Source organism: Asterias amurensis, chromosome 12 (genome assembly GCF_032118995.1).
Source record: "Asterias amurensis chromosome 12, ASM3211899v1".
NCBI lineage: Eukaryota > Metazoa > Echinodermata > Asteroidea > Forcipulatida > Asteriidae > Asterias > Asterias amurensis.
Genome location: NC_092659.1, coordinates 2292236 through 2320014, shown reverse-complemented (window position 1 = coordinate 2320014; position 27779 = coordinate 2292236). Strand labels below are relative to the sequence as shown.

At 38.5% G+C, this 27779-nt stretch overlaps 1 protein-coding gene across 2 annotated transcripts in view; it reads left to right on the top strand.

The window, feature by feature from the left end:
- Positions 1–27779, top strand: part of LOC139945313 (uncharacterized) — a 103124-nt gene that overhangs the window by 52547 nt on the left and 22798 nt on the right. For both annotated transcript variants that reach the window (XM_071942663.1, XM_071942664.1), the window contains 42 exons: positions 387–515; positions 1235–1439; positions 1623–1843; positions 2071–2190; positions 2465–2677; positions 3100–3139; positions 3285–3461; positions 4764–4930; positions 6023–6142; positions 6479–6568; positions 7181–7320; positions 8262–8424; positions 9693–9763; positions 9985–10139; positions 11302–11512; positions 12202–12432; positions 12774–13074; positions 13499–13707; positions 13877–14172; positions 14728–14822; positions 14995–15165; positions 15803–15983; positions 16476–16642; positions 17053–17180; positions 17554–17791; positions 18389–18569; positions 19202–19448; positions 20106–20226; positions 20377–20555; positions 21139–21298; positions 21782–22006; positions 22321–22409; positions 22540–22657; positions 23296–23486; positions 23684–23879; positions 24141–24247; positions 24473–24650; positions 24890–25594; positions 25905–26174; positions 26367–26633; positions 26830–27120; positions 27365–27468. In XM_071942663.1, coding sequence (XP_071798764.1) covers positions 387–515; positions 1235–1439; positions 1623–1843; positions 2071–2190; positions 2465–2677; positions 3100–3139; positions 3285–3461; positions 4764–4930; positions 6023–6142; positions 6479–6568; positions 7181–7320; positions 8262–8424; positions 9693–9763; positions 9985–10139; positions 11302–11512; positions 12202–12432; positions 12774–13074; positions 13499–13707; positions 13877–14172; positions 14728–14822; positions 14995–15165; positions 15803–15983; positions 16476–16642; positions 17053–17180; positions 17554–17791; positions 18389–18569; positions 19202–19448; positions 20106–20226; positions 20377–20555; positions 21139–21298; positions 21782–22006; positions 22321–22409; positions 22540–22657; positions 23296–23486; positions 23684–23879; positions 24141–24247; positions 24473–24650; positions 24890–25594; positions 25905–26174; positions 26367–26633; positions 26830–27120; positions 27365–27468 — 7868 coding nt within the window. The remainder of the gene's footprint in view (positions 1–386; positions 516–1234; positions 1440–1622; positions 1844–2070; positions 2191–2464; positions 2678–3099; positions 3140–3284; positions 3462–4763; positions 4931–6022; positions 6143–6478; positions 6569–7180; positions 7321–8261; positions 8425–9692; positions 9764–9984; positions 10140–11301; positions 11513–12201; positions 12433–12773; positions 13075–13498; positions 13708–13876; positions 14173–14727; positions 14823–14994; positions 15166–15802; positions 15984–16475; positions 16643–17052; positions 17181–17553; positions 17792–18388; positions 18570–19201; positions 19449–20105; positions 20227–20376; positions 20556–21138; positions 21299–21781; positions 22007–22320; positions 22410–22539; positions 22658–23295; positions 23487–23683; positions 23880–24140; positions 24248–24472; positions 24651–24889; positions 25595–25904; positions 26175–26366; positions 26634–26829; positions 27121–27364; positions 27469–27779) is intronic.

The window sequence follows — 27779 nt, the reverse complement described above, 5'->3', positions numbered from 1 at the left end:
CATACCAACTAGACCACCGAGATTGCCTGGGCCCAATTTCATAGCGCTGCTTAGCACAAAAAATTTGCTTAGCACAACAATTTCTTCCTTGATAAAAACAGGATAACCAACCAAATTGTCATTTGTTGCATATTGCTTGTTACATGTTTTCAGCTGTTGTTTGCTTATCCTGAAAATCACGTGAAAATTTGGTTGGTAATTCTGTTTTTATCAAGGCAAAAAATGTCATGCTAAGCAATTTTTTTGTGCTAAGCAGCGCTATGAAATTGGGCCCTGGTATCTATGAAGCAGATCAATCCTATGTTTAAGTAGCGGGTACTGCTGTAGAGATATTTCTTGAATTCGATGCACGCACTTAAAAACATTATTTATTTTGTGTATTTAAGAACTGACTTCGATTTCACAACTTGGCACATTTGAAATTGGTTTAGACGTTCTTGCGCAAGCTTTGGGACTGCCAACACGTCTACTATCGGATTTGTCATGTGTTGTCTTTCATACGAGTGGCTTCACAGGTAAGCTTCAAACAACTGTTATGCGATATTTTGGAGATAAATTAGTTTAATAATTACCTTTTTAATATATTTATTATTTTGATATAAAGCCGCATAGGTTGGTCAATGTCTCGTTGTTGTTTATATAAAAAATAGTTTAAGTATGTACCACTGTATCGTAGAGTAGACCACATTAACCTCTTTATTTTGTTCACTCAAATTAAAGGCAGTGGACACTATTGGTAAGTTGGGAGTATAACACATTGTGAGAAACGTCTCCCTCTGAAGTAATGCAAATTTCAAGAAAGAAATTATTTTCCAAAAATTTGATTTCAAAACATCAGATTTAGAATTTGGGGTCTCGAAATCAAGCATCTGAAAGCACACAACTACGTGTGGCAAGGTTTTTCTGTCATTAATATCTCGCAACTTGGACGACCGATTGAGCTCACATTTTTACAGGTTTGTTATTTTATGCATACGTTGAGATACACCAAGTGAGAAGACTGGTCTTTGACAATTACCAATAGTTTCCAGTGTCTTTAAGATCCATGTAATAATATTATGACGACCCTTTTCCTGATTTCAATGCATTTGTTTTAAACTGCAGGTTGTTCACTGATTATAAAAACATATTGTTTACTTCATCAGCACATACACAAATTTTGTGTAGATTGTTAGATGATTGTTTTTTTTTTGTTTTTTGTTTTATAATCATCACCCTTGTTTCTTCTTTCCAGTGTGTCCCCATCTGCCTGTACTACCCCCTCTTCCATCAGGTGGAGTTTGCCAGTATTCTGATACATGCCTCGGGGTAAAGTGTTGTTTATCAGCAGACATAGGCACCACTACTCAAACTCTACGGGCGTGGTTGACTGTAGACCCATGTGAACTGACTGCGAGTGTAGGCTTTGAAGACTGGAGTTTCAATATCACACTCTTAAGGTGAAGTTTCTTCATAAAAGATGTCCCTTATCCCTTTCGTCTTAAAAGGTTTATTCTAAACGTATGAGTATGACTAAGCTTTGTTCAATGAACACAAAACTACACACCATGTGAAATAATAATCTTAAGTTAGGAGTAGTCCCAACTCTTTGTGAACGCCTTGTTTAATTGTTTTTATTTTAGTTATAAGTGGGGCAAGCAGATCAGAGAATCACTAAGTGATGTGGTGTCCATTTCATTCACCATTGACAAGACATCAAACAATCGGAACTTTGTGCTGTCACTCTCTGTTAAATTATGCATTGCTGGATTATGCGCTCCGGACATCGTCATCTTAGATGGCTTCGTGGCACCGATTCCTTTCTGTAATGCAACGGGGACGCTGGAGTGGCCTCAGGATCTTGGTGAGTTAAACATTTCATTCGTCATTCCAAAACGGAAAACATTCTCGAAACAAAATCCGAAGGGATACATTCATTTTCTTCTACAAACACAAGTTAATTTCTTCCGTATAAACAGACAAACTACATTGTTCAAAACTGTTTAAGCTAGAAAGATACCAAACATTCAGGGTTGTTGATAACACTTTTAATGGTAAAACATGAACTTCTTCATCTTTTGTGTTTCCAAGTTGGTAGTGTCACAGATTATGCAAGCAGTCTGGTGGTTAACCGCCTTGGTGTTAGCACAGATGTCCTTCTACCTCAGTCATGTAGTGGTCCACCAGAACAGATTACACCCACCACATCAGGTAAACAGTTCCTGCGAAAGACAAACTTGTCACTTTTTTTTTAGCTTTAAATATGGCCTTTTTCTCAGTGATGTTCAAAACAGCCTAAAGCTTAGCATTTAGTCAAGACACACGACCCCGAATGCCACGCACAAAATAATCGCACTAGTCTTGTTTTCGTGCGTGAGTACCGCTGCCGCGTGCGCCTTGACTAAAGGCTTCCTCAAGCTTTGCTTTTAAACCAGTTTTCAAATAAATAATCCCAACCGATGATTGCTGTTTGTGTTTTTCTCAGGTTGTGGTTCGCTCTCTCTTCCGTCCTCCATTGCGTCTTATTGTTCCCTGGATGAATCGTGTCTCGGGGTTGGTTGCTGCTTGACCCTTGACCTGGACATAGTTCAAAGGTCATTCTCAGTGTGGGTGAAACTTGATGCATGTGCCGGTAGATTCTCCTTTGGTTTTGAGGAATGGAGTCACAGTGAAGTGTTAAATACAGCAACATTGCAAAGTATGTCAACTTGAACTTCTTTAATTATTGCACTCTTAAAAAGATAACTATGAAACTAAATTTAGGAGTACGTATAAATATAACTACGAACAGTAAACTTGCAGGTACAACCATGTGTAAAATCTCTTTTGAATGATTGTTGGCTCTGAAAAAAAGCCGGTTTGGTCTCGACGTTTCGAACAGTATACTCTGCTCGTCTTCAGGAGAAACAAAGTTTGTCCGATTATGGCTAGTAGATAACTGTTTTAGCGAACACAATATAATTATTCACATTAACTTTATGTTATGCGGGGAAAAATGCCAAGATCAAAGAGCAACAAATTAAACAGAAAATAAAGCAAGAAAATTTCAAAATTCTCCCCGAGTAGGCCTCTTGCAGAAATATTCTAACATTATTTTGTTTTTATTTGCCTTATTTGAAGCATATTCCCAGGAGAAAAATATCGGAAACGTGAAAATCAGGTAGGTGATATTTTCTCGAAATAAAAAGGACCGTAAATATATGTAATTTTAATTTCACTATTTTTCTTTGTTTCTGAATAAAAGGCCTACTAACAATATTCTGAAATCACCAAACATTCTATTGCTTTTTGGTTGCTTTCTCTAGATATAATATAGAGCGCCCCCATGAGTCCGTCTATGATGTTGACCTCGACCTCTCTGTGTGCTGGCAGGGGAGATGCACTGATCCCATTGTGATTCTACAAGACACTATGTTCTCTGCTTCACAATGTGGCCAGGAAGGAAGCAGTAGCAGAAGGAAGAGAAGAAATGTAGATGATCTGTACGTTCCAAAAATCGTTTACCTGCTGTGGCTAGACAGACTGTACATTTGGAAACATTCTTATTTTGTTTAGATGCAATATAGAGCGCCCCCAAGAGTCCATCTGTGACGTTCAACATATCGTTGTAATGGTTGTGGCTATAAGTTAGTTAATTCGAGTGTAGTGAAACTCAGTGTGGAGTCGGTTTCGGGATTTGCAATCATTTACATTTATTGTGCATCAAAGAAAACCAGCCAGTGCCAGGGTGATTTTAGGAGGAGCTACCTCTCATATTTCTACTTTTAAAGCATGATTCTGAAGACGAGTGAATGCCTGAAAGGCCTGTCACGGAAAGAGGCCGCGTTCACCACGCGGGAAACCATCCCCCCTGCGGCTTAACCTCTGACATGTACTGTACCTCCGGCGATTTATCATAACTGGCAATTGGCATCGATACTGGCTATTTTACATATTATAGATTCTTGAAATCACCACACGAGTACAAGGCTTTCAAGTATTACCGAGTTGCATACCTCGCTCAATTCTAAACAACCAATTTTAAAACCACTTGCCAAAACTCGATGCCCTCAAGATGACATTATTTTAAAAGCGGTGCACCAACCCTTGATTACCTGACGTCTTGAGTAGACTGTGTCACTGTGTTATGGGTGTCCACAACATGAATCTTAAAACAAAATGCATTAATAATAATTATTGAACAAACTTTATTGTCGACACGAAAGTCAGAATAGTTATTGTAATGTTGAGCTTCTATAGGCACTAGCACTGTTGGTAATTACTCAAAATAATTATTGAAACCTTGTATAAAACCTTGTAACGAGTAATGGGGAGAGGTTGATATACAACATTGTGAGAAACGGCTCTATCTGAAGTAACGTAGTTTTCGAGAAAGAAGTAATTTCCCACGAATTTGATTTCGAGACCTCGGAATTAGTTTTTGAGGTCTCAAAATAAAGTATCTAGAAATCACACAACTTCGTGTGGCAAGGGTTTTTTCTTCTTCCATTATTCTCTCGCAACTTCGACGACCAATGAGCTCAAATTTGCACAGGTTTGTTATTGTATGCATATTTTGAGATACACCAAGTAAGAAGACTGGTCTTTGACAATTACCAATAGTGTTCAGTGTCTTTATAAATCAATATCAACAATGTGGTTTTTTTTTTTTTTTTTTTTTTTTTTTTTTCACGACCATATTTTATAAATTGTATTAATTTAATCACCTTGTATTTTGAGATGTCCTTTACAAAGATATTAAATTTGAAAACAAGGGAGTAAATTTTGTTTCACCATAATTATAGAACCAGTGATACAGGAGAGGATGGAAGCATCTTGGAAGATTTCGCCACCAGCCCAGCTGATAGGGTTATTCAATATTTCAGGAAAATTCTTCAGTCAGATTCGCCGACACTTTCATCAGAAGAGAACATTATGACGAGACTTCAGCCAGAAAAAGATGTACCGCCAAGTTAGTGTTCCTGCTTGGTTTTGTTTAAAGCCATTGGACCCTTTCGGTACAAAAAAAAAGTTCACAGATTTACAAATAACTTACAGGGTTTACAGAAGGTAGTGGTGAAATACTTCTCTTGAAGTATTATTCCATGAAATGCCTCACTTTTTGAGAAAACAGTTAAACATTATCAATTCTCGATAGCGAGAATTACGGATTTATTTTAAACACATGTCATGACACAGTGAAACGCGCGGATACAAGGGTGGGTTTTCCCGTTATTTTGACCGATTGAGCCTAAATTGTCACAGGTTTGTTATTTGATATAGAAGCTGTTTACCGAAAGGATCCAATGGCTTTAAAGGATTTGGGTACTTTTTCATAGATTAATAATAAACTTACAAGGTTTAAAGATAATGATAGTGGAAAGCTTACCTTTAAATATTACTTACTGAGGTGCTGTATAGTTTTTGAGAAATGAGTAAACCAATGTCATGATAATAAGTTTGTAAATGCTTAAAATAATTTTGGTCACATGAGACCAAAACTATTTTCATGACATTGGTTTACTCATTTCCCCAAAACTACAGCACCTCAGCACGTAATATTTTCAGGTAAGCTTTCTACTATCATTATCTTCAAACTGTGGAAGTTTAGTCTAAATATGTGGACATTGTGTTTTTTTGTCCTACAAAAAGTACATACACCATTTAAATGAAAGAATAGTTTGGTAACTTTGAATTAATATGTAGCTGAAGTTTCAGAGTAATCACAGGCTTTTTAAGATTATAGAATAAAAACGCACAAATGTTGCAGTGCTACTTAGTGACAATATCTTCGCACATAATATTTAAGGCAGAATGTTTGGACATTGAATTGTCGATTTTAAGCAATAAAATTATTGGAAAAGTCTGGTCGAACGTTGACAAATGTTAAACCCTATCATGAAAACGCCACCAGCTTTCTCAGTGGATCCTTTGCATTTTATAATAGTATAATAATTTATTGGATTCCGACTGCTAAAAGAATCGATAAGAAATTGAGTTTGAGTAAATATACCAGCTTGTTTTTTTTTTTTGTGTTTTTTTTTGTGTTTTTTTTTCGTACCAGGGGTAGCTGGATCTGGTACTGAAAGTCGTCGAGCTTTGGGCACCTTGATATTTGGGAACGAGGACAAGACGCCAGTTCCATCAAGAAAAAGGAGAGACTTATCCCTTGCAGTAACATTTGGTAAGTTAAAAATACAAACAAATTAGAATAGGGCGCTGTTCGCACAGCTGACATGTTTTGAAAGTACTGCTCCTTGTTAAAGTACTTCCAGCTCCTTTTAGCATTTTTAATCGCTTTTCCGTGTTTTTTTATCGTAGTCCTTTTATGGCATGTGTGCTTTTAACATATATTTGTATTTTTAACATATTTATTGTTGTGTTTGTAATTCAAATACAGTTCGGCGTTTTGCTGTGACTTTTGAAATGATCCGAGCAGTATGAATTAGTTTTAAGCTTCATAAATTAACTAAATGTTAATTGCTCAATATTTATTTTTGTTTGTATTTGTATGCGACAGGTGGGGCTAGTTTGTTTGACCTCAATTTGACCCCTGGAGCCGACTCGGGCGCCTGGCAGGGTGATAAGATCATCGGCGGTGGACTAACATGTAAGCTTTCCACTCTGTTCTTTTTTCCATTCTTACCTGTGGATCTTCAAAACTAAAAACTTTAATAAAGTTGGCCCAATTTCATAAAACATGTAAGCAGCCAGTTTTGAGTTAACGGAGCTCCCTTAAAGCAGAATTTATATTTCCATAAAGCTGTTTACCGTAAGCAAGAGTGAATGCTGGCTATTCCACGGTTAGCACATGAGTGACGTAACAGAGCAAATCAACGGTGAATGTGCATGTACGTTTAGAAATGTTCTGCTTACTTGAGAAATCATGGTGAAAAACGTTTTATGCTTACGCGCAATTTTCACTACATTAAGCACATCATATTGCTTACCGGTTAACAGCTTTATACAATTGGGCCCTGGGTGGATTTCACAAAGAGTTAGGACAGTGGTCTTATCTCGAGTTAGGACCAGTTACTCGTCCTAACTTAGGACTATCCATGCATTTTGTATATCTCCTAGGAACTCTTTGTGAAATCGACCCCAGGTCCTCGTGCATTTTTGCTGGTCCAACTTGAAAATATTTTTGGGGGCACTTGCGATGATAGGGGAAACTAGTATGCATATTGTAAATAACATTGTTTCATTTTCAAATTTACAAAAGTGAAAGGTCTTGATGCTCTTGGTAATCGGATTGCAAACATGACGATAGGGGAGCTAGAGGCAATGTTGGATCTACAAAACATCGACCCTTTTACTGTCGTCCAACTCATGAAAGATCTGCGATCTCTTTATCGAACCTTTGTAAGTGTTCTCCGTTTTAAACCTTATTCTTGTTTAATCCTTCAAAATTTACCGGTCAGTTTCCTGAAGTGGTTTATTATTTGATATTTAATGTTAAAAAACACTGGTTTTAAAGACACTGGATACCATCGGTAACTGTCAAAGACTAGTCTTCACAGTTGGAGTATCTCATGCGTAATGCGTATATCATGCGTAATATAACAAACCTGTAAAAATTTGAACTCAATCGGTCGTCGAAGAGATATTAATGAAAGACAAAACACCCTTGTCGCACCATGGTCACACGAAGGTGTGTGCTTTCAGATGCTTGATTTTGAGACCTCAAACTCTAAATCTGAGGTCGCGGAATCAAATTCGTCAAAAATTATTTCTCTCTCGAAAAATACGTCACTTCAGAGGGAGCCGTTTCTCACAATGTTGTAAACTATCAAGAGCTCCCCATTACTCGTTACAAAAGAAGGTTTTACTAATAATAGTTATTTTGAGTAGTTACCGATAGTGTCCACTGCCTTTAAACAGAAACACAAAATTATAAGTTGTTTTCTTCTCTAATTACTTATACAAGTGGTATATTATACAAATAATGACTGCTTCGAGTGCTTTGGTTAAAACTACGACTCCGGAGGTGATCCCCGGAGCTTCTATTTGCCCGAGGCGCAGCCGAGGGAAAATGGAACAGTCCGGGGATCACCGAGGGGGTCGGAGTTTTAATCATAGCAATAGTTAAAGCAGTCAATATTGTTTTATAACGGACTATTTATAGGCTAGTCTTTGACAATTACCAATAGTCTACTGCCTTTAAGTGCCAGTAGTTGTTTTGTTTTTAAATTATAAATCTCCCTCAACTTTGTGTTGACTCATACTGTATGATACTAGACAAATATCTGCAAAGCTCAGTACCCTAATGGTTGCGTTATGTTTGTTTGTATTGCTGACAACAGATCAGCGAATTCATTGATGTGTTTATGAACGGTAATGCACATGATGCGTTCAGCCAATTTGACATCGTTCTGAGTGGGATGATTCCATTTCCAAGAAGGGAAGTATTTGCCTTACTACATGAATGGGAAACTCCAGTTGGTGGAATCATCGTGTTAAGATTTAGTAAGTAGCTAGCCTGTCTCTTGCTCATGTGGTACCCTTTTCCCGCACCAAAAATCCATATCCTGTGTTTTAAGTTTTTAAAACCATTGGACACTTTCGAAACAGAAAAAAACAAAATTCACAGATTTACAAATAACTTACAGGGTTTACAGAAGGTAATGGTGAAAGACTTCTCTTGAAATATTATTCCTTGATATGCTTTACTTTTTGAGAAAACATTAAAACAATTATCAATTCTCGATATCGAGAATTACGGATTTATTTTAAACACATGTCATGACACGGCCAAACGTGCGGAAACAAGGCCGGGTTTTCCCGTTATTTTTCTCCTGACTCCAAAGACCGATTGAGCCTAAATTTTCACAGGTTTATTATTTTATAAATAAGTTGTGATATACGAAGTGTGGGCCTTTGGAAAATACTGTTTACCGAAAGTGTCCAATGGCTTTAATATACTTTTATTTATTTTGTTTTTACACATATACGCCGATGTGTGTATAAGTAATATGCTCAGTACTCTCCCGAGTTCTGTTAAAAAAAAAAAAAAAAAATCGAATTACTCGGGTGGGATTCAAACCCACTACCTGTGCATGTTTAGAGCAGTGTCATACCAAATGGACCACTGAGATTTCCCGGTAGCTAGAGGCAGTTCGAATCATATAGTTTTAGCAGCGGTTGTTGCAGTACTTTGTTCAGATGCATATTAAAAGGCTTAAGCTGAAGTATTTTATTATTTGAGTCATATGTTACTTCTTTCTCAAACACTACGTTACTTCAGAGGGAGCCGTTTTTCGCAATGTTTTATACTACCACAGCTCACTCCATTGCTCGTTTCCAAATAAACGAGTGTAAATCAATAGTGTCCAGTGCCTTTAAAAAAAACGAAAGTGACCACGGTTGTAGCCTTGCTCAAGGCAGTCGCATTATTCGCTCCGAAAAGACGCCGCTGTAAACCCACCCGTAAACTCTGTGCGTGGTGCGTGCGATCACACCGCATGACCCAACCGTAAACACACTGTCCCATCGTACGACTATGTGCACACAAGTCATCCGCACTCGTACCACTACGGGGGCATCGTGTCGTGCGATTTTACGCACAGTGAATACGAGTGGGTTTTTATACAGCGGCGGTCTTTTTTTCGGAGTGAATAGTTCGACTGCCTTGAGCAAGGCTACCACGGTTGTAAAAGTAATGTGTTCTTCAATGCAATTTTTATTTTTATTTTTCCCGCATTAACAAAATAATGGGGGTGATTTGCTTTATATAGGAATCGAAGCTGGTGCGTTTTTCGACTTGAAGATACCCGTGTCAGTTGCCCTCGTGTCAATGAAAGCCAAGGTAATGTATCTTGCACTGGTGTGTAGAGATAAGGGTTACTATTATAATTAACTTTTTAGTTTCTTTTGTGTAGGGAGCAATGTAATGAAACTATTTTGGTAATTTTAGCCCCGAGTTATACTAAAGCTGTCCTTTATTTAAATAAACCCTAATAAATATAAAGTAACAATACTACGAGTATAATTATGAAATAGTGATAGCCTTAATTTGTGTATAAACAGGGTGGTATAACACCAATGGTTGGTAGCTACGTTACTGCAAGTGTTTCAATCGGCTTCATATTGTATGGAGAGCTGGAACTCAAGGCAGACGTCTTACACACAAGCTTTCCTACAACTGCAGAATTAATCTTTGGTAAATTCCCGCTGGATGTTGGGTAAGTCGTTGTTGTTGTTGATCGTATAAACTTCCGTTGCTGCACATAAAAATCCCTAACTCCCCCTTTTTTTTTTTTATTTATTTATTTTTTTTTTTTTTATTTATATGCAAGTCGCCTGACACACAAGGCCGAAGGCCACTTCAAGGTGTAGGCTACAATTTTTTTTTTTTTTTCAGAGGCCATTGCCACCTACTCCTAGGGCTGAAACAGGGTTACCCCTTTAACAGTCCATACGTGTGTAGGCTTGGGTATCTTCAATTCGAAGCCTAGCCGGTACAGCAGAAAGCACTACCTCCTTAATTTTATGTAGTAAGCGTCACGACCGGGATTCGAACCCACACCCTGCTGATCAAACACCAGTGCTTGAATCCGGTGCTCTTGTAACCGCTCGGCTATGACACTGCCCCTATTCGTCATACCTTCATAAAGAATGATTAATATAATTTTGATTTTGCATCACTGGCAGCTAAAATAGGTAAGAGGAAAACTCTTCACGACACCCCGGCAGAAACCCATTTTATTTGTTAAGTTTACTCTTCCAAAGTGGAAATTATGGTATATTCCCGGAAAGCAATTACATAATTCTTTTTAAAGGCACTGGACACTATTGGTAATAATGTCAAAGACCAGACTTCACACTTGGTGTATCTCAACATAAGCATAAAATAACAAACCTGTGAAAATTTGAGCTCAATTGGCAGTCGAAGTTGCGAGATAAAACGAAAGAAAAAAACACCCTAAGTCACTAGAAGTTTTGTGTGAAAAATACTTCTTTCTCGAAAACTACGTCACTTAAAGACACTGGACACTATTGGTAATTGTCAAAGACTAGCCTTCACAGTTGGTGTATCTCAACAAAAAGCATAAAATAACAAACCTGTAAAAATTTGAGTTTAATCGGACGTCGAAGTTGCCAGATATTAATGAAAGAAAAAAACACCCTTGTTGCACCATGGTCACATGAAGTTGTGTGCGTTTAGATGGTTGATGTTTTATACCCTCAACCTCTCCCCATTACCCGTTACCAAGTAAGGTTTTTTTGCTAATAATTAGTTTAAGTAATTTACCAATAGTGTCCACTACCTTTAATTGACAATATCCAAAGTTATATGTCTCTTTATTTGCCTTTAATCTCTAAGTCTGTGTTTGTTATCCTTAGACTCAGATTGGACATAGTGATGATCCCCTTAATAATCCGTCTGTCAGGTAAAGTCACACTGAAGATCCCTTTATTCGATGTAAGGAAGACGCTCTACAAAAAGGATCTGTGGCGCTACCAAGCCAACCCTATCCATGCAAATATTTTCAATACTCGCAACAAACAGCCTGATGAGACTCCGCCAGAGATTATGGTCTACTCCACACCTGTTGTAAGTCACGTAAAATCTTTTTTTTTTTTTTTTTTTTTTTTTTTCTCAGCGTCAATGCAGATAACTTTTCTTCTGAATGATTTGTTTTATTGTAAACTAACTGAATAAGTTGTTCCCCCTTAATCCAAACGGCCATGTTGGATACTTTTTAAATTTGTTACCAAGAATACACAAGTTTATTGAGTCCTATATTTAGTAAAGGACAACCTTGATGAAAATACTAGCTGCTCACGGGGTACCATTGCGGCTTGTCCAATCCATCAATACTGTTCTTTGGTATTTTACATTTTGTGGAAATGGAAACACATGTCTTGAAACAAAAATGAAATGAATGAATTTTGGAACAACACTTAATTTGATATACAAATTGACATTAATTTTTCCAATGTAGAATGAACCATCCTCATCAGTTCAAAACGCTCCCCGGTTCAAGTCCACCAATTGTCTTTTGTTCTACTCAAAATGATTACTAGATTTTACATTCAAATTTGATTTTGTTTTTTACATTAAAGCATATGGGCAAAAAGTCTAAGTTGCATCTCCTAAACTATGGAATTCACTCCCTAATAGCATACAAGAAAGCTCCTCTCTAGAACAGGTTCAAGTTCAAGCTCTGGTTAGTTGTCTTTTGTTCTCCTCGAAATCAATATTAGATTTTACATTCCATTGGATTTGTTTTATTCCAAAAGGAGGCCCCCCACTCCGGAAAGAGGTCAGTAAAAATTGCAGAGCCAACCAGCCAGTGCAGCGTTGAGCAGGTGCCTGGTCTAGACTACACAGAGCCGGCCTTTCAACTTGAGGTGGTCGCTGCTGATGACAAGAGCTTAGTGACGTTTTTCTATCAGGTTGGGACGGTACCTGGAGGGTACGATGTTCTCTCTAAGACAGACTATGGAGGACCATCAGCCATCATTTCACAGGTGATGATGCCTTGAGAATCACAACCGAGCCTTAGCTTAATTTGGTTCAAACCAGTGATCATTTTGCCCCCATTTGTTTTAGATTAAAGTTTGTATCTTATCTTTTTGCCAACTCCACAGGTGTCTGAGACAGTTGTTTCATAATGATAGAACCGCTGCTCTGCACTTGACCTTGAAAACACCAATTACATTACAAACGCTAAACAAAACATTTGAGTATATTTAGTGACAAATCATTCTCTATTAATTTGACTTGAGCCTGTGGTTTATGTTACTTAATTTAGCCTGATTTTTAAGCCTGAAAGTTTTAAAGATTTTGTTGCATCCTATTCTGTCCACAGACCCTACTCGGTGGCCACCCACTTCACTTCACTGTCTACGCCATGAACAACGGTGGAGGTACCTCAACCGCAACCTGCAGCCTGCCGACCTTTGACACCACCCTCCCTACCGGTCGTATTACTCCTGACTTCACTTCAACCAGTCATCCACACATCCTTCGTGCCTCAGCAGTGGTGTATGATGACTCTGTCATTTTGATGCAGAAAGAAGGAGTTGGGTTTGGACCTGAGATCTGGGGTGATCAGATCGTACCCTGGCACACGATTGACGTCACAGAGCGAGAACAACTTGGAACATCAAGTAACTATAACAAAGACATATGTCACTATCTCTTGACAATTTCATGCAATTACAAAATCGGCTATACTCATGTAAACGTAAGTCCTTGAAAGTATACAAAACATGTCCAGGGGTGGATTTCACAAAGAGTTAGGACTAGTCTTATCTCGAGTTAGGACGAGTTACTAGTCCTAACTTGGGACTAGCTGTACGTTTTTGGTATCTCTTAGGACTAGTCCTAAGTTTGGACTGGTCCTAACTCTTTGTGAAATCCACCCCAGCTTTGGTTCCAATCGACCCATGAGCAACTGGTGCTGAATTATTTGACTCAATGAGATACAATATACTGAACTGTTAATACAATTGTGGTCATAGCAAAACAGAAAAAGAATGTTTTAAAATACTGATGTCTAATTATTTGTCATTTTTCAATCACTTGTTACAGTCAACGATTTTCACTATTTCACCACCGCCAAGAAAGGACGTCTCATCTCCACACCAACGTCCACCGTCACTCATATCAATCCAAACCTCTGTGCCCGTGACTGCCTCGCTCTTCCAGAGACAAAGTGTCTAAGTATCAACTATGACTACGATTCCAAGATGTGTGAGCTGCTTGAGGAGATCGAGGGCAATGGGGTCGAAGTTCATGAGGTACATGTTGCTATAGATTTGTATAATTTAACATTTATACAGTAAGTTTTCAGGCTAAAACTACACATCGATGTGTTTATCCTTACCAATGCTGAATATACCTTTAACAAGTAACTGCACTTTGTGAGTATAATGTTGTTCCTGCTGATTTTTTGCATTTTGAATCAAGTTTGACAAGTTCACTCATTATGAGCGTCTTGGTGTTGGCCACGCTGTTGAGTTTAGTCACGAGTCCCTCCTGCTCGATCACACCAACATCTACTACTTCAACATCGAGCTCCTGAACTATGTAGCGTATGAGAACATCGTGTCATCTGTGGGTATCGTGGCAGACTTTACAACTCCAGAGCCTGGTTTGATCGTCAATGCATCGAGGGACGAGGTTGTACATGAGCCGTGTGTTCAATTTACTCCTGATGAATGGGAGAGACGATGTATTGAGGATACACCTCTTGATAATCATAGGTAGGCAAATAAACCTCGATAGCTCTGCTTTGGTCCAGGAAAAACTAATAGAGAACTTGGTTGGGTTTTGCGGGATCTTGGTTAAATCCAACTGGGTTCCCAGTTAAACCAAATAGTCTCAGACCAACCGCGACCGTGTTTAAATAAATTTGGGATCCCGGAAAATTATAACTTGTGTCCCGGTCTGTCAAACCCGAATCCCGGGGGAAATCCAACGTGTTTAAATTGAATTTGCATATACACTGGTCCAGTGGACCAAGCATTATGTTGTTCCAGTGAGCTATGTCCCCACATGGGCAGTAAACGGCAGTGCCTACATTATGCGCAAAGCACAAAGGTTTATGCAATCATAAAAGTTTGATTTTTAGGAAGTATCAATTGTCTGGATTATGAAGCCTCCATAAACTTGATAAGAGTTTGGTTTCTAGAAATGTGTTCTTTCAAAATTCTTATATCTACTAAGGCCGCATGTAGTGTTATCCCCATCTTAGATTTAAACGTAAAGCATGACACTTCTTGCTAGTGTTTTTCTTTTTTTCTTTTTTTGTATATAAGATACATTATCGATGGGCCTGGTTCCATGACTGTCTTCAATGGTGAAATGGAACTGGAGGACATACTGTATACAAGAAGCAATGCCTACATGGCAGGTAACCAGACTAAATAGATCAATGCAAAACCATCTTTTTTGAAGATTTTTACAAAGTTAAAAATATAGAATCTGTAGTTTTAAATTTAGATTGCTATTATATCACTTTCTCCCATTTGTAAACTGCTGGTTTGTAGCAGAATTTGTAAATGTGTTTTGACTTCTTATCTTAGCAAACTGGGATGGTATCCATGATAACGAGACTGGTATCCATGGCTACACCTGGTCCATTGGTTACAGCGTGTGTAATGATGACGTCAGCAGCCATATTGATCCTCATGCACACCTGTTTGATGAATCACAATGGCACCATCAGGGTCTGGTAGTTAACGTCAACCTCCCAGGTACAAGTTCATCTAATCCAGTTGGAAATGAACCATTTTCTCTTGTCTACATTTTGTATACACCTTACAATTCTGGAGCATGTTTTGGGTTGACTTTTCCGTAGACCAATATTTACATGACTTAATTTGAGTATGGCGCCTTCATCGAGAGACTAAAAGGAGTTTGTTCATTGGCCAATCCTGTGCGTTGTGCGTACAAATCTGTGGGTTTTGTTTCCAACATTTATCTTCATTCATTTCAAGTTAAATAACGGCTTGCATTGATTCATCATCGGTTCACCTCTAAGAAGAGTTCATAAGGTCAATGGGAGACTTTTAGGGACACTAGGCAGCAGCAGACTCACCAGGTAAATCCATTCTCGGGAAATACGCGCATGCTAAGAACTACGTCAACAATGGAATTTTACATTGCAGGTCTGCTGCCACCTAGCGTTCTTAAGTCTCCTATTGCGTATAATGCGTGATTGAAAAACGAGCACCCAAAAATGCTCAAAAAGATATGTTAATAAAACATGCACTTCATCTGTTTTGACTAGAAGCAATTAATATTGCACATTTCTGCAAATAGTGATGCGAGTATAGAGAGGAAAGAATTTGAAAATCTTGCAAGTTTTTTGTCTATTTTTTATCTACCTAGATGGTGCCTATTTTATCAGCGTACGTGCTCTGAATAAGGTGGAGTTTGGCGGCCCGATGGCACTGACTGTTTGTCATAGCACGCCCCTCATCATTGATAACACTCCGCCAATAATTGACAGCATTAATAACATCACTTATGATTCCTCGATTGGAAGAATTGGATTGCAAGTTAACGCAAGGTGAGTTTGTGTTTAGAAAATCTCAAAAGTTTATATTCACTGTAAAGTTGTCATTGTTCAACCTAGTTAATAGTTAGAAATTACTGTACAGTCTACTGACAAACAAATTTTCTCAAAAAAAAAAAATCTTGAGGTCAGTTGAAATGATTGTATAATTCTCGAGAATTAAAGCATTTTAAAAACGCACAGCTTTTCCAACCGATACACACAAACATAACTAGAGTTGGACTGGAACATCTGGATTGACATGCCATTTTTTATCAACTGAGTTTGAGCTCTAGTTTTAGCGTTTTCCCCTAGTTTGGCAATATATTTGATGGGGCTTTAAGTCACAAGCCACACCATCTGTAACTGCCTTTAGCCAACTACATCCAAGATAACGATACAATTTGGAAAACAGGAAAATAGCGGCAGAGGGTTTAATTTGAGGTGATGTTTGTTTTGTGATAATTATCAAGTACTAAACCATAAATAACATTAAATTATTTACAGCGATCCTGATTCTCATTTGTTTGAGTACCATGTGGCAGCCGGAAGAACACCGAGGGATATATCTTTGCTTGACTGGGAAGCCCTCGCTGTTACTCAACAACTCATCATCGACTTCAAGATTCCAAATGGCATACCATGCTGGCTGATTGTCAGAGCTGTCAACAATGGTACAAAGTTACAGCTAAAAATACACCAGCTAAAGTAGTAGTCCCAGCCAATTCATTATACCTTCCGCCCGGGGAGCAGTAAAAAAGCAGGGCATTTTTTTCAGAACTAAGAAGTCTCCCGAACATCCGATAAATCTACTCCGCGGTAGAAGAATAAAGAAAGACAGTTCTCTAGGAACAAACTCTACCTGGCATGTAGATGGTGTTACCGCAAACCAAATATATTCATCAAAATACACCACATACGCAAAGTAAATTGTTGTACTTAGGTGCTGGTGTCAACTACAAATAACTGATACTCTATTGACATTATCGTGGCAATATACAAAGATGATCAGAGGGTTGACTGGGTTAAATCCAAGTCACAATCGATCTGCCTGTCATTCTCGTTTTATTTTTCCTCTCCGTAGTTGACCTTCGAACTGTAGAGCATGCTGATGAACCAATATTAGTTGACGACACACCACCAATTGCTGGAGACTTATTCGACGGACCCTATGCTGGACGAGATCTTGCGTTCACTAAAGATAGAAATGAGGTAATCAGGGAAATCCCCTAACTTCATATTAATGTTTTGTACAGGGAAACTTACATCTGTTGTGTTATTTTGTTAGTTTGTACTACCCTTTCCAGTAAATCTTGTTAACAATTTTGACAGCATTACTGTTAAGTTTATGTAGCCAGATAGACCTTTAGTAATCTCTGTAGCTAAGAAGTTGCTTAAATGAAGTCTCTTATAACAACACACTTTCATTCCATGTTTCAGTTTGTGTACAAATTTGTCTCCACGACCGTAACTAAATCAAAGGACTAATTATCTTAAAGAAGCCTGGCACAGATTTAGTATTTTAAAACAAAATTGGTCGTTGTCTATTCTATCTGTTAAGCTGACGTGTTCATTTCTTTAACAGATTTGTGGAAACTGGTACAACTGGTTTGATCCAGAATCTGGTATTTCCTCGTACCTGTGGGCCGTTGGAACCCAACCGCTAACAAGCAACGTCGTGAACTTTGTCAAAGTGTCTCGTCGAGAGCATGGGACCTGCTCCGGGTATGTCACCCTCCAGCACGGCGAGACCTACTACTCAACGCTTGTAGCATTCCACGGTGGTTATGACAAGTTGAATGTTTCGGCTTCATCAAATGGAGGTAATTTTATTCATTGCATTTTATGCTAATCTCAGTGCAGATAATGGGAGACTTTGAGGTGCTAGGTGGCAGCAGACTTACCAGGTAAATTGCCATTGTTTACGTAGTTCTGAGCATGCGCACATTACCGAGAACAATGGAGTTTACCTGGTAAGTCTTTATTTCTAATATTTATAATATTTCATTAATCCTGCCAGATCTTAGCCTTTAAACAAGGCGCACGCAGCACCCCCTACCCGATGTCAAACACGACATCAGATATCTCGCACTAAAAAAGACCAGCGCGAGCGTGTGCCTTGATTAAATAAAGGCTAACCAGACCCATGCAACTGTATTAGCTACATGTAGTGTCAACAGAGAGTGACCCTCATAAAAAATCAAATATAAAAAATAAAATAAAATTCTCTCACTCAAATACTTTAAGAAAAACCTTGCCATATAGAAGAAATATTTACAGCTTTTTTTCTCGAATGAAAACTATTAATAAATTTAAATGCAAGATAATTTAAAAAGAAATAAATGGTGGTTCACTTTCTCAAAACTTCTTTGAAAGTTCACCTCTTTTAAAATTAAAAACTTTATCCTATATTCCGCCAGTGACTGTTGATCTAACTCCACCCGTCCAAGGAAGCGTCTACGACGGCCTCCTTCCAGGCCCAACGGACCTGGAATTCTCTTCTAAACCAGCCACAGTATCAGCTCAGTGGCAGGGATTCTCTGATCCCGAGTCTGTTATCGAAGACTACCAAGTCACAGTCTACTGTAAACATAGTGACAGGTAGGTCTTGTGAAGAGAAAAAGTCGAAATGTAATGTCCGTTAGAGAAGAAGTTGACTAAATTACTGTTGTTTTGGCAAATAGGGACTCCAACCAGCTAGGTTCTACAGAGGTAATGGGCAAACCTTAGTCAACCTAAAATATGCACAATAAATGTGCGACGGCAGGTTCTTTTGTTTTTTCAATGTATTTAATCCCAAAACAAAAAGGTTGTCACATTGACCCATGTGATAACTTTCTTGGTTCAAAATATGGATCGGTCTTATATTATATTAAGTCTTATATTAAGTGTTTGCAAATGATGAGACGAACTGTATGACGTGCATGACCTCACCCAAGTGAGTGTTAGCTGGCAAGTGGTCTGGTATATTAAAAATTCATCCAGACCCCAGTGCAGTGCCTGCAATGTGGTCACTCCTTAACAATTTCTGATCTACTTGTGGTTAAAGGGGCAGTCTGCTTTAAGTTATGTAAGTCTTTAAAAGTTTTAAACAATGCGACAGTAGGGACAAAACACATATGTCACAAATGTTTAATTACCTTCAAGACAAATGATTGAATACAACATGTCTGATTTTAAATACAAAACACAAGTCAACATAATTTTTATTTTATTTGTATTCATTTTGTCAGTGAAAATGCAACCAATGACTTTGAGGTTATCCATGAAGCCGAGTCAGTTAGTAACGACGTCTCTTTAATTGAGTGGCATCATTTCCATCTACACCACAAGGACCAGGTGTACATTAACCTACGTACAATCAACCAGGCTGTCAATCATATTGATACTCCAACCAATGGCTTCCTGGTGGATTTGACTCCTCCTATGTTACGATCCCTTGGAGACGGGCTTGTTATTGGACAGGACGCAGACTTCCAGGTTGGTTTAAAGAATATTTTGTGAACTCACCAATTTCTACTTCAGTTCTCAATAATGTCGGATTGAGACCATTTTTGTAGATCAAATTCTTCCCTAAGGGTAACTGGTGAACTGAATGAACAAATTCTATACATGGTATGTACTTGGGTGTCCTTGGTTTAAACTCTGGTGGTTAAGTCATTAGGGTGTGGGTTCGAATCCCAGTTACGGTACTTTGTGTCCATGAGCAAGCCACTTAACTATACCTCCTGTTTATCAAGGATACCTTTGGGGGCAGAGATTGTTCATGGACTGATTAAGCTTGATATGCTACATATTTGGCAGCACAGGGTGTATCTTTCCAATGGCCCAGTGACCAGGGGGTATTTAATGTTGGGGGACCATGAGCGTCACATAGGAACAGTTCAACCAGAGATCGATTTAACACAAATGTTATAACTGAAATTTACACATAGATAAGATTGATGTTGAGTTGATCTTAAAGTTTGAATCAATCATAACTGCTGAGTGAGATGTCACAATACAAATTAATATCTAAATATTTTAAAGGTGAATCCTGGTGCTTTTGGAAATCAAGCTCTGTGCTCGACCTAACCCTCACACACAAGTTATACGTCTTAATTTTATTGCCTTAATTATATTTATCGTTTGCTATAGACACACAGTGATAGCCTTGCTGTACATTGGGACTACTTTGATGACGAATCCGGCATTGCGATGTTTGAGTTGGCTATTTACGAAATGAGACATGGTAAAAAACAAAAGATTTTCCCAGCAGGTAAAGTTTTATCTATTATCTTAAATTACAACAAATTTTAAAAACTTGTTCTAATTGACTGAATGATCTCACCCGTTTTTGGCGGGATCAAAGTCTAACCTATGTTTTTCTCTGATTGTTGGGCATCACTTTGTCACTCTTTCTTTTCAGATTTGGATACAAATACTTTTGAGCCGATACTAGACGTTAATACCAAATCCCACGTGCAAAGTGGATTGTCACTTCGTTCAGGTGCCATCTATATCACACGAATCAAGGCTCGAAACCAGGCTAAACTGATAGCATCACATGAGACGAGTGGTATCAGGGTAGACCCTACTCCACCTGAGGTAGGTGCAGATTGTTATTAGACTGCCATCTAATTGACAGTTAGAAATACTCACTACAAAAACTATTTTAAAGATGCAAAATTCCTCACACTTTTTAAGAAGGTCACAACTATTCAACACTTTGAGAAAAAAATCTTCTGATCATCAATTTAAGCTTTTTTGTTTACCGGTTCATATAACTTTAAAGTAAGTACTGAAAGTTATTGGTAAGAAGTGTTTACGATCCCGATCTTGTTTGATGGCAGTAAAGCACTTTATGTAACCCAACATAAAGTGTAGAAGATTTAGATCGATCAGCCATCTGGGTCACGAGAAAATTTTGGAAAACGATTTGCATGATGTCGATTAAAAAAAAATCAATTTAATTTCAATTTCAATTTTTCAATTTAAAAAAGAAAAAAAAAAAAAAAAAACAACGTTGAATGAGCAATAAACTCCAAACGGGAATTATGACGTTTCAGACAGAAATATTTCAAGGGATGTTTTCTACTATCATCATTATTAGAACGTGGAAGATTTACATAAATGATCTTAGACGAGTTGTTTTTCTTACAAACTCTGTAATGTTCCTTTAACTTTGAAGATGAGATACGTACGAGGTGGGAATCTTGATGGAGGGGTTGAAGAAGTCATCAACGGATTCTTAATCCAGAACAGCCTCTCTACCATTAAAGCATCTTGGCTTGGAGTTGATGGTCAAAGCGGTATTAAGAACTACTGGGTCGCAGTTGGAACAGCTTCAAGTAAGACTCAGTGCTTTGACTTTTAGTAGAATTCAAAGTCTCTTAAATGAGCTCAAATTATACAAAGAATACATGCAAAGATTGTTTTGCTCAAATTGTGCAGAACAAGGCAACTTCCACAAAGGGTAAGTAACACAGAGCTTGGTGGGCTTATGCAATAGAACGATGGACCCCACGAATATTTCTTTGTTTAACTTTTATCCTATGGAGGAATGTAAAAAAAAAAACGAAAACAAAACTACAGTTGCAGTCTTTGTCTTGGCGTTTGTTTGGATAATTGTAGGGATGTTCGGAGGATTGTTTTTAAAGACACTGGCCACCTTTGGTCATTGTCAAAGACCAGTCTTTTCACTTTGTGTATTTATCATGGGTCAATTTAATGAAACTCGTATTTTGAGATTGCATTCAGACATTTTCTAACTCTATTTCCTTAATGGGGTGTATTATATCTCGACAAGTTGTCACTCCTTATCTTCCTTATAGATGCTGAAGACATCAAACAGTTCACAGCCCTAGGGCCAACAAGGAATGGTGTCCTGCTGAACCTTGACCTTCAACTCACTGACCAATCAACGTGTGATGATGAAGAGTTTACTGCGAACTGCCGCCCTGTCTACTACGTATGCGTGAAAGGCGAGAATGGTGCGGGTGCGTTCAGTGACGTCATTTGCTCCTCGCCAATCAGAGTCGTAGAAGAGGATCAGACAGGTGTGTGAATTATAAGCAAACAATCGTTGAGGGAGGTTTGTGAAGCTGCATCGTGCAAAATGGGCTTATTCAACTCGTATCAATCAATTTAATCTTTCACATCTTTTCAGATGTGAAAGGTTAAATTTATTAAGTTCACGAAATTGTTGACGTTTATACTTAAAAGTTTAATTGTCAACAATTTCGTGAATTGCAAGACACTATAAAAGATGTGTACCCTGTTTTCCAAGTTGCAGGAAACTGCAACTTCATGTTCAAACATTTTATTCATACCTTGTTTAGTATAACTTTTTCTTCAATGTTGTCCATTATAGGTTATATAACAGACGGACCAACCATGTTTCAAGATACAGACTATCAACAAGAGAGAACAACTGTTTCTATTTGGTTTGATAATTTTGAGGTAAAAGTTTTATGCACAATAACAATTTTATTTGTATATTTGAGGTTTACAAAAAGTATACTTTTACTACTAAAAAGTTTCTCCTCTAGTTGTGAAGTGAATAATTTAAAATAGCTGTTTCTTTTTACAGAGCCAGTTGCATGGTATATCTTCCTATGAGTGGGCAGTCGGTACGACACCTGGAGGAGATGACATCCAACCTTTGACCTCAGATGGAGTAGTGCCTGGAAGTGACCCTGATATACCAGGTAATCGTATCCAGCCTGCTTGATGTTCTTCTTCTTGTAAAACTAATTTTGACAAAAAATGTGCTTGGCATCAATGTATGTATCAAATTAAAAGAACACTGTGACGCCATACAGTTTCAAGTCAAGATTTCTTTCTTTCTGCTCATCTCAAGTGTTCAAAATCTTACATAGATAAGCAAAATAATAAGCACAGAGGATGGATGGAAAATAGTTACTCTATGGTAACAGAAATAAAGAGAATACGAGGCTGTCAGATTAAGCCAATCTTGTAGAAGACAGTCTAAGACAGTCTAGGTAGGTCAAGACGCCGCTGTAAACCCACCCGTATACGCTGTGCTTAGTGTGTGTATTCACACCGCACGAGCCAACCGCATACACTGTCACATCGCTCAACGCACACCGTACGACTACTGTGCACAAGTCATCTGCACTCGTAGCGGAGGCCGCGAGCCGACGCATGCGGAGAGCGTACGGGGGCGCCGTTATTACACACAGTGTATATGGGTGGGTTTTTATACAGCGGTCTTTTTTCGGAGTGAATAATTCTAAGGTAGGTAGGTAGACTACAAATAAGGAATCAAGAAAAACAGGTAACACACAATTATTTTCATGTGTTTTATATTCTGTGTTTATAACAGGTCTTGCTGGTCGGGGCAAGGCACAGTCTCCACTTCCTCTCCAGCATGGTGTGACGTATTACAGCACTGTCCGTGCCATCACCAATGATGACAATGTCTTAGAAACCGTCTCCAATGGTTTTACGGTAGATGTTACACCGCCAAACATTAACATCACTGACTATGGTCAATATGACACAACTGTTGATTTGGTGAGTGGAAGTGAGATTCAGAATTGAAAACAAAACTCGTAATTTATTGATCTTTTGTTGTGTATTGTTAAATGTTGTGTTTGAAACTTACACAAAAGTTACTTCTCTGTTTTATAAAACAGTTTTAAAATCATTATGCTTGTTAGTAATGAGGACCTTTCATTTCCAGTTGTTTTATTTGTTTCATATTTCTTTAGGGCTTTGGTGGTGTCAAACTCTATCAATTCACCGATGATTTTATCGATGCCAAGTGGGATGTGGAAGACTCGGAAAGTAACCTCATTGCAACATACTTTTCCGTGGGACAGTATGCAGGAGCTAGTGATGTGTTTCTTCAGACAAAAACTAAAACATCATACGTTCCGTCGGGTTTGGTAAACCCTGCGCCCAAAGGTGATTTAATTTAAACATTTAAATATATAACAATCCTGTCATTTGGAACCATTGTATGTCTCAAACAAGTTCATTTAGGCAGATTATTTTAGTTTGCCTTAAATATAGCGCTGATGAAGTAAGCATTGTTTTGAAATTCCAACTAAATCTTAGCATGGTGTCCCCATACATGTTAATGTGTGTGACCTCTTTAAGAAAAAATGTAACCCTGCTCTAGTAACTGGAGGTTAACATGTTTAATTTTTATTTTTTTTATGTCAGGTTTGCCGAATATTCTGACTGTTCATGCCATCAACAGTGTTGGACTGAAGCAAACAGTTTATACCACCAGTTTGACGGTAGATACCACTCCACCAAATGCTGGTAAGGTATGTATCCTGAGTGCAAACCATTGTACAAGCAGGAACAGCTGCACGGGTTGTTCATGGGCTAGCTTGGCCCCGCGGCTGTTTTGAAAATTGCACGTGCTTTGCGTATGTGCTCAGGTCATCAGACCAGAGAACGAAACCTGAAGCCAAAGCCGTTCGAAAAGGTGCCATAGAGTTAACAGCTGTCCTAATGGCTTATACTTTGTCTCTCTCTCTCTCTGCCAGGTCATGTGCCCATCTTTCTTACACGCAAATAGCGCCCTCAAGTGCAGCTGGACTGATTTCCTAGATGACGAGTCAGGAATTGAGTCTGTGAGGTTTCTTGTCGGGACTGCAGAGGGTCTGCATGATGTGTTTATGTCGGACAAATTGCCTGGCTATATGACGCACTACAGTGCCACAGGTAAGAACAATAAAGATGGAGGTTTTTGTTTACTATAAGTTTCCTTAATTGGGTATTCTGCCAACACCGTCTTACCTTTGAATAAATCACAAACCTGTTTTCATGAAAATAATTTGCTTTTCTTGTCTGTGTTTGTTATTTGAACTTAGTTGTTTGTGCTTAAACTCGGCAACCCTGTCTAGACAATATGATGCTTTAATAAGAAGGATATTTGATGATTATTGTTATTTTTACTTCAGAATTAGACTTGATGCACAACAAACTGTACTATGTCACCATTGAGGCTTTTAACGCCGTCAGCCAGAGTACATTCGCCTTCTCTGAACCCATTGAAATCGATGACACCCCGCCCTCACATGGTGTTGTGGTGGAACTTTCTGGTGTTCATAAATTGAACCAGAACGATCTAGAGAGGCAGTTAAGCTGGGATTGCAGTAACACGGATGACTGCCTAGAGCTGGATGGAGAGTGTTTGGAGTCCATCACCCAGATTCAGATCCTCTGGGAACCTTTCAACGATGAAGATACTCAGATCACTAAATATGAAGTAGCATTAGGCACCACACCAGGAGGAACTCAGATCAAATCGTTCTATGAGGTGGATAGGTTCCAGACTTCAGAGCTGATAACCAATCTTGATCTAAGTGATGTGCGAAGAGTCTATGCGTCAGTGAGAGGGTACAATGAAGCTGGCTTGACCAGCACGGCAGTCTCAAATGGCATCTTCGTCAGTCGATTCAGTGCAGGACTTCAGCCGCTAAGACCTTTCACAATCAAAGATGGAGTCACTTCTAATGATCTCAAAGACCGGGACTTTCAGACATCTTTGAATGAACTAAGTGCTTCTTGGGATTTGAGTGGAGACCCTTGTCCAATCAGGGAGTACGAGTGGGCTATTTATAGAATTGACGAAGTGGAAATGCAGCCGCTGACAGATGTGGGAGGTATCTATTAAAACAAACCTTTTATGAGTTGGGATAAAATACTTCCTGTTAAATTTGGCCTTAAAAATAAAGTTAACCATTTTGATTGTTTGTAGAAGCTTAATAGACCAACCCTTTCTACTACTTCCAATCCCTTTACCACACGCGGTACCTTTTATACTCGTGTTTTTCTTATTTTATTTTATACGTTGGCCAAAAACACCTACATTTAATCTTTCTTTGGATACATTCAGTGTTACCTGTTTTTATGCTGGCGAATGGTATAACTGAGTATACAATTTTTTTGATTCAAATACCTTTTTTAACACAGACCGTACTTCTAGTACAAACACATTCATTGAAATGATGGACGGCGAGACCTATTACACCGTGGTGCGGGCAACCAACGCTCTGAACATACCCATCACACTTCGCTCTGATGGTATCACGGTGAAACGAGACCCACTCATACCTGGTCAAGTTTACGATGGTCTCCTTGTAGGCTTTGATCTAACCTACCAGAAAGAAACTGACACCATATCGGCAAGCTGGAGTGGCTTTGGTCAAGGAATGCCTATACAGGAGACGGTTGAATATACAGGTAAATTCTTGGTCACTTAAGCCCTTTTCACACGACAGCAATTTCACAAGGGTCCCTTGCGAAATTTTAGCATGGTTGCGAAGTTTTACCAAATGGACACTGGTTTGAGTACATGAAGGCCACACTCAGACATTATGTCGTTCATTGAATTTTGATTTAACATCTTAAACAAAATTTCTGGAATAACTTCAGGAAATGCTGAGATGACCAAAGACCATGTTACAGAGCAGGCTATTGACTATTACGAGGTTGCAGTGGGCACCGATCGTCGCTACCCAAAGACTAGAGACAACACAGTACCCTTCACTAACGTTGGTCAGAACACATCGGTCACCTTCAATAACCTTGATCTACAGGCTGCTACGTACTATGTGACGGTCAGAGGTCATAGTGCAAGCTTCTCTGCCGCTGAGGTCACGTCAAGTGGGATAAATGCTGGTGTGGATAGTGAAGTTTTTGGTAAGTTAGTTTTCGTCCAGTATTCCTTTCCACTTTGCTGTATTTTTACATTGTTAACTTTGATTCTGCAGGCATTAGTTTTAGTCAATTTTCATAATAGTCATTTATTAGCATTTTGATAAAGGAACGATCCGATTATTTTAAATAGCGCAGAATTTGTTAAAAGGTCATATCAATTGTGTTTTTGTCCAACCAGCTACGGAGGTTAAAATACCAGAGTTTGTCAATTCCCTCTCCGAAGTCAAACTCCGATGGGAAGAATTCGACTCAACCTTCCCCATCCTACTCTACTATGTCGGCCTGGGCAATGCCGCTTCGGCTACTGTGTCACCAGAGAACATGGACTGTTTGGACATGCTGCTAGCAACGGATGAAGCCAAGACTACGTTTAATGAAAGAAAGATGCATTTTATTGGCAAGGATACGTATCAAGAGATCAAAGGACTGAGTCTTGAGCAAGAAGGTTCATACTTCGTGACGGTTCTTGGTGAGTTATACTTCATTGTAAACTAACTTCTTTCCTTGCAGTCGTTCCCAAGTCACTCATTGGTTTCTGTGGGTGTATTGGTGGTTTGGGAAACCACTGTGGGGTATTTTACACAATATTGAACGATGGACCCCACAATGGAACCCATTGTTCAAACTAGACCCCACAAGAAAATTATTCTATCTCCGTTATTCAAGCAGTGAATGATTCTAAAGCATTGTTCTGTTTAATTCTTTTATTTAAGGAATGAACGAAGGAGGGCAGTGTAACTCTTCTACTAGTCACTTCTCGGTTGATATCACTCCGCCCATTGAGGGGCGCCTTCGTGCTGGACCCTTCTATGGCATGGTCAGTATTTTTACCTTAATCAAAGTAATCTTAAATAATATCAGAAGCAATATTATGAAGTGCAGATACATAAAGGATCTGACGAAGAACAAAATATATCCTTTATTACGAAACCCTTCTTCATTATCGGCCCGCACAGAGAAGGTTGCAACATTTGGGTTTAACTATTATACTATTTTATTCATTTCCCCACCATATCCCAATTGGAAAAACAGTTACAATTTGAAATAGTTTTTTTTCTTCAAATTACAACAGATCAAATGATACAGCGGGTCGCTGGATTGAGGGCTCATCATTCGTTATTATTTTTA